Source organism: Pterocles gutturalis, unplaced genomic scaffold (genome assembly GCF_000699245.1).
Source record: "Pterocles gutturalis isolate BGI_N339 unplaced genomic scaffold, ASM69924v1 scaffold29946, whole genome shotgun sequence".
Lineage (NCBI taxonomy): Eukaryota > Metazoa > Chordata > Aves > Pterocliformes > Pteroclidae > Pterocles > Pterocles gutturalis.
In genome coordinates this window covers 3,360-12,894 of record NW_010101411.1, presented here as the reverse complement: position 1 = coordinate 12,894, position 9,535 = coordinate 3,360, and the positions used below count along the sequence as shown (strand labels likewise).

General features: G+C 44.7%; 1 protein-coding gene across 1 annotated transcript in view; it reads right to left on the bottom strand.

The window, feature by feature from the left end:
- The window catches only part of LOC104469021 (exonuclease mut-7 homolog), a gene marked incomplete at both ends in the record, with an annotated part of 17,728 nt that extends 16,478 nt beyond the window's left edge, over positions 1 to 1,250 (bottom strand). Inside the window, one exon of the mRNA XM_010083355.1 lies at positions 1,186 to 1,250. Within this exon, the coding sequence (XP_010081657.1) occupies positions 1,186 to 1,250 (65 nt within the window). The remainder of the gene's footprint in view (positions 1 to 1,185) is intronic.
- Between the last annotated feature and the right edge of the window lie 8,285 nt (positions 1,251 to 9,535).

Sequence of the window (9,535 nt, the reverse complement as noted above, 5' to 3'; positions counted from 1 at the left end):
ACCCTCAAGCTTTTCCACCCTCAGCATGAAAGCTGCGGTGCTCTCTGCCCAAGGACACGTCGATGAAAGGCTTTGTCCTTTTCAGAGTATTTTTCTTCACTATCCCTACACATCCCAGGGCACACAGCACATAGATTTTGATGATTACTCTTTCCTGCTGTTGTTTTGTGGGATGAACTGCCCACAAGACCTAACAAATAATATTTTTTTTTCCTCCAACTCTAACAGAATTTGCTAGGTTGCTGAGCGCAAGTCTATGTCGGTGACTGACCATTTGGAAAGGTACCTCTCACACTGGGTTTCCAGTTATTTAATTATTCCGTCTGGGAACCACAGACTATCAGTAATGGAAAGTTTAAGTGCGGCAGACAAGGACAATGACTAAACACTCCAGACACCTCGGATGGAGCACGTACACCAAGGTATGCAGCCACGTTGGCCACTTCACATGGGACACATTCCACGTGGCTATAAGGTGAGCTGCACGTTTTCTGCTCTTTTAGAAAAAAAATCTCAGCTATGAACCTGCCTGAAAAATGCAGAGTTAAACATGGGAAACTCACCACTAGGCTGATGCATTTAGTATTTTTGCTAGTTTTCAAGTTCCCAAATTTAGATGAAGTACATTTTAGTCCCTATGAGAAATCTCCACGTAGAGCCCATGGGGTGCTGTATAAAAATACAGCACTAATTTTAGACAGGCAGTGTAAATTGTATTCACCATTCTAAGAAACAAAATCAAGCCAAATCAGAAAAAAAATGTAAAAATACTTTGAATATGAAGGCTTTGATATCATTCCACTTGGCAAAGAGCACTTTTCTACTGACTTCAACCCTCACTTTTTCAGGTACTAGAAATATGCTTCCCCCTCCCCCAAAGACCCTCCATTTAAGGGACAAAAAAAGTGTTTAAAAGAAAACAAAAGCAACTTTGATTTTTTTCCCCCCCCCTCTGTAACTCAGCCCTGTAAACTTCAGCTCTTTTATATGAGCCCCTGAGCTGCTTCCCATCACACAGAGCTACCTTTTCTTTTCACTTCTCGCTGCAAATGCACAGGCTCTTCCCCTGTGTGCTGGAACTGAAAGCAATCATGAAGAATTGCAGGTCTGACCTAAGCGTTCTGCGTCTGGACATGCTCTGCATGCAGTTATTAACTGCAGCGTGGAGGGGAGGCTCAGTCTTACCTTCTCCATCTCTTTCTTTGTCCAGAGAAGCTGAAGGGTTTTCAGCAATAGGAGTGGGTCCTGGCCTGGAGGAGGGGGGAAGAGGGAGAGAGAGAAAAGGGGGGAGAAAAACAAAACAAAACAGATTTATTGGCTCTGTACAGGCAGCCTAGACACACTGGTGCATTGTTTCACCAAAGAGAAATCAGCTACTCCGTGCCACTGTGTTTGAAACCACCAACCTTCCAACTGTCAGTCAGGATTAAAATGCTAAAATCCCTCACTCTGAAATCCTAACAAAATAACAGACATCATCCATGCATGGCTTTAACTAAACACCCGCACAGGCTCCAGTACTGAAAAGCTGTATTGCCGCATTTACAACTAAATCATGCGGCTGCATCGCACCAAATACATCCCCACTGCTCCCCCCCCGCTCCCCCTTTTCAATAGTAAAACAAAACCGTCCCAGAAGAGTAAGCATCTCACACAGGTTGGACAGGATTACCAACAGACTAGTTTCTAACGAAATGGCTCTCGAGTGTTAACCTCATTGCAACCTGCGGATGGAAGACACAAGCGGGTGAATTTATGGGCAGATCAGCCTCTACGTGCTTGGCAAGCGCAGAGCGGCCGTTGCGGGCTGGAGAGCCGCGCCGGGCTGGGAGCAGGCTGGGCTCTGACGGGATTCGGGCAGGATGGTGTTTGAGGAAGAGGAAAGATGAAATGCTGTTGTGATTAGTGGCAAGGCTAAAAAAAAAGAGTGATCAATTATTTCAAAAGATGGTTGTTCGGAATTTTTCTCTTTTACTTTTCACCTCGTTATTTTAGAACTTGCATTCAGTTGATATTTTGTACCTGTTATCACCCATCACACCGCTATTATTTATCACACCATTATTCATCGTACCAGTATTTCTGAACCAAATGTTTCGGAATATTCAAATTTGAAAAAGCAGTAACATTTTTAATGTTTGGTTTTATTTAATTCGCAATCATTCACTTACGAAACCATGACTCAGAAAATTCTGAATGGAAATCTTCTACTGCATCAACAGTTTAAATGTGAAGAATGGATTTAAAAATGTGAATGAGTGCTCCAAAAAACACTCCTCGTGTATTTAGTGCACCTCCTCTTATGTTTTCATAAAGCCAAAAGAAAAATGTTAAACCGAAAAGGAAACAGCCTTTCAATCACCTTCTGCATTCTACACTTCCTAAGTAGCTCATTTCCAAATACTAGATTTCTTGCTTAGTATCCCACTCACTTAATATTTCAGGTCACAAAAAGCTACTTCAACTGTGAAAAGCTCTACCTCATCCAGCTGAACTCTGAAGCACTGCATTTATAAAATATCTTAAGTAGCAAGCTGATTAGTGGTTGAGCCAAGAGAATGATAGTACTCCCATTATCCACTAACCTCTGGGAAACACCGGCCAAATTAAAAATATCCACATTTACAGTTCATAAGATAATATTTTCTCTCATGTCTGGCTGTTCTGAAATCTTGAGCTCTCCAAACACTGGCTGTTCACAGCTACTGCCTCTCCTTTGGAAAAAGAAAAGTCTTTTTTTTTTCTTTTTTTTTTTTCAACAAAACAGAAGAAAATCCAGATCCCTATTCCCCACAAAATTAGCAACCCACAGGCAAATTCAGCCCGTGTGTGTGCGTGCATACACACACACACTCTCCTCTTGGCCTGAATCCCAAAGAAATTTATACACACACAGGAAAAAAAATTAGAATGGAACCCAGTGTGTAACCAAATACACTGTAAATCTGAACTGTAATTAATGCAGGGAACAAGCCGGAATGATACAGGAAATGAGCGCAGTTAGGAAAGCAGTGTTTCACTTCAGATACAGCCAATAACTCAACTTGTTAAAGCACTTTCTAAACCTCGATCACCGAAACAAGCCCTTTTCTTACGTGACTTTTTCCTACCTTACCTCCCTTCAACTGAAATCTGACCTCCTGGTTTTTCCAACATGTAGACACATGGAAATGGTCTCTCCGGTCAATTTTAAACGACTCAGCATGTTGCCAGCACGCCACTGTGCAAGCATGGTGAAGTAGGAAACAATTTTCCCCCTCCCCAAGCCCAGGAAGTGAATGCACCCACAATGCAGCGATGCCTAGGGAAGGTCCCGGGGTGCTGCCGAGCCCCGGCGCAGCGGCGGGGGCCAGTGCCCAACCGCCAGGGCAGGAGAAGGTCAACCATAGGGAGGGCAACCACCCATCTTCTGCATGAGCTGACCAAAAGGTTTTGCTCTCTGTTCAGTCTGTCTGTAAGAAAGAGGCGATTCCCAGTCAATTCTCCAGAACAGGGGTTAAACAAGGAGAGAAAACGCTGAAATGTGAACGGCAGTAGGCTGGTGTCAGACAGCGCTGATTCCTTCCTTACCTGGGAAAACCTTCGAGTATCTAAGGATGAAATGTAGTCAGAGGCTAAATACAGCAGAATACCCAACAAGCAGTCACATAAAGGACATTATGCTTATGCCTTGTCCCACCAGAGCCGAAAGATGCTGCAGTTCACGTTGGATCTGGAGCTATCACATCAGGTTACCCTCCAGCTAGGACAGAAGATGTAAACACGAAGGTCCACATCATTTCTGCACCTGAAAGAAATAAACAGTTCATCTTTCCTTCCTCCTGCAGGACCTCTTTTAGGGACTGACCTCCTCATGGTTCTCCTGGCACCTCTAAAGAGTGAAAAATGAGTGTCTCTGCCATGGATAATGAAGCAGTAACAGTACCGTCATGTTCCCACTGGAATACCAGACAGGTTCCTCCTCAGCCACGTCTGAGAAGGAACCAGAGAAGCAGCAGGAAACTAATGCCAGGATATCTGAGGAAAAAGGCCAGGACCATCCAAGGAGTTTCATAAGTCTTCCAGAACAAATCTGGAGAGTGGGAGATTGCCCAACACAAAAGGGACAGAGGAAGGAATACAAAGGAAGGAAGAACAAAGCAAAGCGACTGAAAACCAAATGGTCATCACTGAACCACAAATGCTTCTGGGCTCAACCAAGAGGACAGCAACAGGAGAATTCTGGAGTGAGCTCCAGCCACAGCAGTAGGTGCAGGAAGCAGCTCTTACCAAGATACACGTTAGAACAGTGACAGAACAGTGCCTGAAAAAGCAAGGATAGGTCACAGAGGCCAGAAAAACACCTTCATATGTCACATCAAGAACACCCAGAATCTCCACTTCCAAAGAAAAGTTAAATTCTGCAGAGACTCCCACACACTGAAGAGACAGCCAGCTATTAGCAAGGGTCATTCAATGAGCAAAACAAACAAAACAAGGACAAGGCCACGTAAAACAGCATAAAAACCAGCGTGGCAAGCAGAAGAGCATGAGCTGTGTGCTCCCAGCAGGGAGCAGCCGGAGGTGGCACATCTGCCACGCTGGAGAGGCGGGACGCGCCCCAGGTGCCTGATCCCGCTCAGTCCCTGGATCGAACCCGAAGAGAAAATGCTCAGTCTGACACCGATCCTGCGCAGCTCCAAAAAAGGGGACTGCAGAGTATAAAATATGTGGTAAAGCTCCACCAAAACAGGGTTACAGCACTTTGGTAGATCTCAAGAAGACACATCTGCACCCACTCCAGGAAGACACAAGTGACCTCGATTTCTCCGTATGCCAGTTTCTCCAAATAGCACGCTCCTGCTTGAAGAATTTCGACATTAATATATTTCCTTTCAACATTTTTCATTCTGAAAATAAATTTCCCCTGCCCTGAATCTGGTACCAAAATCGGAGGAGATGGTAAATCAAATCTTTTCCAGTTCTCAATATCTGTGGTTACATTTCGAAACCATATAAACCACAAGGCTTATATTTTTGAGTTAGAAAAGTGCCTTTGAGGAAAGCCATAAACTACTTTCTGTTCATTCTCTCTTTTTCCTTTGTGCGTACATCACTCAAAACCTGCTGTGATCACAACAAAAGCAGTGCCCGCGGGCTGGTGAGGTAAAGCAGTGGTTTTGCTATTGTGTCCTTGCAAAATTCTGCGGCATTATTCACCGGTTCTGCTGAAGCGCCCTGGCAGGAGAACCCCGCTCGCTGACTGAGGCTCCTTGTGTGCCTCGCATGGGGAAAGTGAGACATCCAGCCCCAGAGGAGGAATTTACCAATGAAAAAATCTCTCAACACTTTTTCTTTGTGTCAAAAGCCATTAAACGCCCCATAGCCCGAGACCTGGAAGAATTACAGTCAACTAATTAAAAGATACAGAATGCAAAAAAAAAAAAAAAAGGAGGCTAATGTGACTGAAGTGCAGGATCACATCCACTAGGCAATTACAGCCGAAATTCATGGATAGAAAAGGTCAAGAACAAAATGCTAATGGATAAGTCTTCTTTATGTAGACAGCTTACAAATCTGCCTTGCAAATTAAGGGAGTTTTAATACATTTTTAATGGAATATATAACAAAACCAACCCACCCAGTAAACGATCAGTGAATTTTTACTATTATCTATTGTTTTGTGTGCCTCCTGCCCCAATAAATCCCTGAAATCTGTCTTCTCTGAAAACTCCTGTTAATCTCAACAAGCCTTTGGGAGATTTTTCTGAAAGGAAAACAAAGGTTCTAGATATTCCAATGTCACCACAAGTGCAGCTGGCGCATTTGCAGTTAAAAACTAAAATATAGAAATGTCGAGGCACTGGATAAACTGGGGTGGGTGGGGGAGCAGAGTTATCCAGCCAACTCCTGTTTCAGCAGCATGATGGGTATATCCAGTGCTGTGCAATTGAAATTCACCTGAAAACCAACAAATAGTATGGTCTGGGGATTAAGAATTAATCAAAGTCTCTTATTAAAACCTTCTTCATCTTAAGTTTTTTTCAGAAAAGCGTCTCTGTGCTAATTTCGTAGAAGAGAAGGCTGATAGGGAACAGAAATAATACACTTTGATGATGCAAAAAACCAAACACCTACATTTTCCAGTGACAAACTTTGGATCTCTAAGAACAAACTGATTTAATTACAAAGATAAAAGATTCCTGCATAGAAACCCACAGATTTTTACACCTTCTTGCTGTGCCTATTTTTAATGAGCACAGGTAACATAAATAAACCTTCCAATCTTGTTTAAGTTATTTTTGAGCTTGAGAAAATGATTCCATATGGAATTTCTCCTAACAATGTGAAATGACATTTAAAGACATAAAAACAATTTTAGAATACACAGGTATTATGCAACACACATTGTAAAATTCTGGGCTGTAATTAAAAAAAAAAAAAAAAAAAAGAGGAAGTAGGTACAATAAAGAAACAAAAGGTAAAGTGCTATATTATTTTAAAATAAGTAGCAACACTTCAGAAAAAGCATGTATACATGAATACGTGGGTATTACCCAGTGGGGCACGGCAGTGCCATCCTCCTTTTCCTTTGTAGGTGGCTTTTTCAGTAATTTGTTCTTACTTGGATTTATCCCAGGGTCAGGAGGGAGATACCCAGCATGCTCCATAACCGTGGAGTGGGTAAAGATGTCACACAGACTAGAATTAACAGCCACCAACCAAAACAGATACGATATAATCACTTTTTTAAAAAGTCAGGATTATGCTACTGCAACTGCTGCAACATTCCTTGTGCTGAAGACTCGCCTTCAAGAGATGCTTAACACTGCGACAGCACTGCGAGAGGCTCCGACAAACCTAAGAGCGAAATGGGGAAATATCTTTGGAAAGAGAAATTCAGAGGCTGAGAGAGACCACCCACTGGCCCAGAGCAGCCCTGCAAAGCACGTTCCCCACAGCTGCCAACTCCTTGCTTATTACTGTTTCCTTTGGAGTAACCATCACGCTTCCATCGAAGGTGTACCCTGTGAAGATAGAACCTTGCAGCAAGGCTCATGTGACTTGTCCTTGGTTTCAGAGGGAGGGAACAGCGAAGGGTAATCAGTGCAGCAGAAGCTGCAGAAGACAGAGGCTGGACACTGTTTTTAGATGGTCAGGACTTGATAGATGCAATATCCTGAGAAGTGAGTTTGTTGGTATTGCTGCTCCATCCCCCTTGCACCAATCCATTCTCTGTTTCTTATTGAGAACACGTGTTCTAAATCACATTTAATGGCATCACCATAAAATTACTGTATTTTTCCAAACAGTGCCAAGGATTGTATTTCCTACTTCACCCACAATGAAATCCAGCTTCTGCTTGCTCTGCACCCACACTGATACGGGAGTGCAGCTGAGACAGCCACCCATTTCTGCAAATCCAAGGTCAGTTTTTCACTGTTCTCATTCAATTCACTTTCTGAATATAAAAGTCACAAAGGGTTTTGCTTAATAGACATTGCACTGCACCAAATAAATTATAACTGGGAGTGAAGAGGTAAATAAAAATGTAGTTTTCCCCACGAAGAATTAAAACCCAAACAACTAAGCAAGCAGCCAAGAAGGCAGAGCTCCAAGCTACTGACAAACCACGGTAAGAAGACCAGCACCAAAGCAAGGCTTTAGCAATCCTTTGGCAGCCACTGTGTTTGCCCTGTATTCTCCCCATTCCCCGTGCCCCAAAACACACGTTGCTTCAGCGAGGTCTGGCTCCATCCCCAAGCCGTGGCTGCGGGGCCGGCTCGGACCCGTCACATGGAAGTGTCTGGGGATGCTGCTGGAGCCCCCGGAGACGGCACTGCTCCCCAAATTAACGCCAACAAATGTGCTCTTAGGGATGGGGAAGTGAGCGTGGACCTGGGCAGGCAGTGCACCCAGCACATCAACTGCCTAATGAGTGTCCATGTCATCTTCTGATCAGATCTGCAAGTTCCCCTGAACTGAGGGGTCTATGGCTCTCAGATACCTTGTCATTGCCAGCCCAGTTGTCTACAGCTGTCCTAAGGGAGACTGATTTTTTCGGGAATACCACTCCCATTCCAGTAACACCTCGACCAGGATGAACTTCCAACGCATCCTTCTCCGCCCCTGCATGTTACTTTTAAATGTAAACTAGCACCATCCTGGGGATGGGGAGGATTCTCACAAGAGCGTCCGCTCTTACTTCAGGTGCACCTGCACCACGGGAGTCAACGGCTCTTTAATTCTTTCTCACGGCAGAGTCTGTGTCTTAGGAAAAACAGATATTTCCAGGAATGATAACAGTTCTCTTCCAAGAACACTATGACTAAGGAGTAATCACTCGGTGATTCATCTTCATATCCATCGACTGCACTGGTGAGATTCCCACTAAGAATAAAAGCACCCCAGAGCCATCAGCTCGCAGGGAAACGTCTCCTGTCCCGGTGTCTGCAGCCAGGCAGAGGAATGCTGCCACAAGAGCCTCACCAACTGAAATGTTCATTACATCCCACCACCGCAAAATTTACAAGAGGATCAGATGTCACAAAACTATTTCATTTCAGAAGCAATAAATTGCTCTGCTTTAGCACAATTTCCAGGGCTTCAAAATTCCCTCACCATGCCCAGCTACCGTTCCTTAACGGCGTCTCCTGCAAAAGACAAATATGTTTTTCAAATGGTGGGTTTAGCTGAATTCAAACAACAGCGAAAGGAAGCAACAAGACAGAGAAGGTCCATCTTTATAAGGTGTGTCTGGCTCACTCCAGCCTTTGGCTGGGTTTCCAGTGTTAGCTACAGCTTTCTCATCGACGGAGCTTTGAACTCCACGGCACAGAACGCTTCAGAGCTCAGAGGGGAAGTCACCACACGCAGCTACCACAGGCTTCAAAACTCCGTACACCACACACCTCCCCTGTAATTTTAACAGGAAAGATTTAGCCTTTTGGGAGGTCTGCGAGTCTAGGTCCAGCAAAGGAAAAGCATTCATTGCTTGTTCCTCCAGTTCCTCATTCCCGCAGCCGGATTCACCTCCTGCACTCACACAGCTGGCGGAACGTCCGCATCGCACATGAGGGGAAAAAAGGCGGCGAAAACTGCCAAACCCCGCTAAGTTCCTCACTTGTAATCACCTGATTATGAACATCAGCTCATTTTTAGTAGCCAGAATCCGCATTTAACATGAATGGTTCCTTATTGCTCCATTTGTCGACCCGCTGGGAGTCTCTCCGCACAGCCGTCCCCCAGCCCCGGGACACCGACGCCACCTCCTCCCGCCTGCCGAGAGACCCGCAGGCCGGGGCTGGGCTTCCCCGGCAGCCTCCACAGCAGATGAAGTCATTACTGAAACAGAGGTGTTCACGTCGCCTAATGTACTGCCATGATGTGGTCCAGATGAGAATTCAAGCTGCAGAACCAGCTCGTGTTCTGTTCACAGGCTGGGTGAAAGAGCCAAATCAACCCAGAGCAATCCCCCTGCCCCAGCTCTCTCCCCGCATCCCAAGCTGGGGGGAAGCTTCATTTCAATCCAAATGAGACTGTCATTTCACTCAGC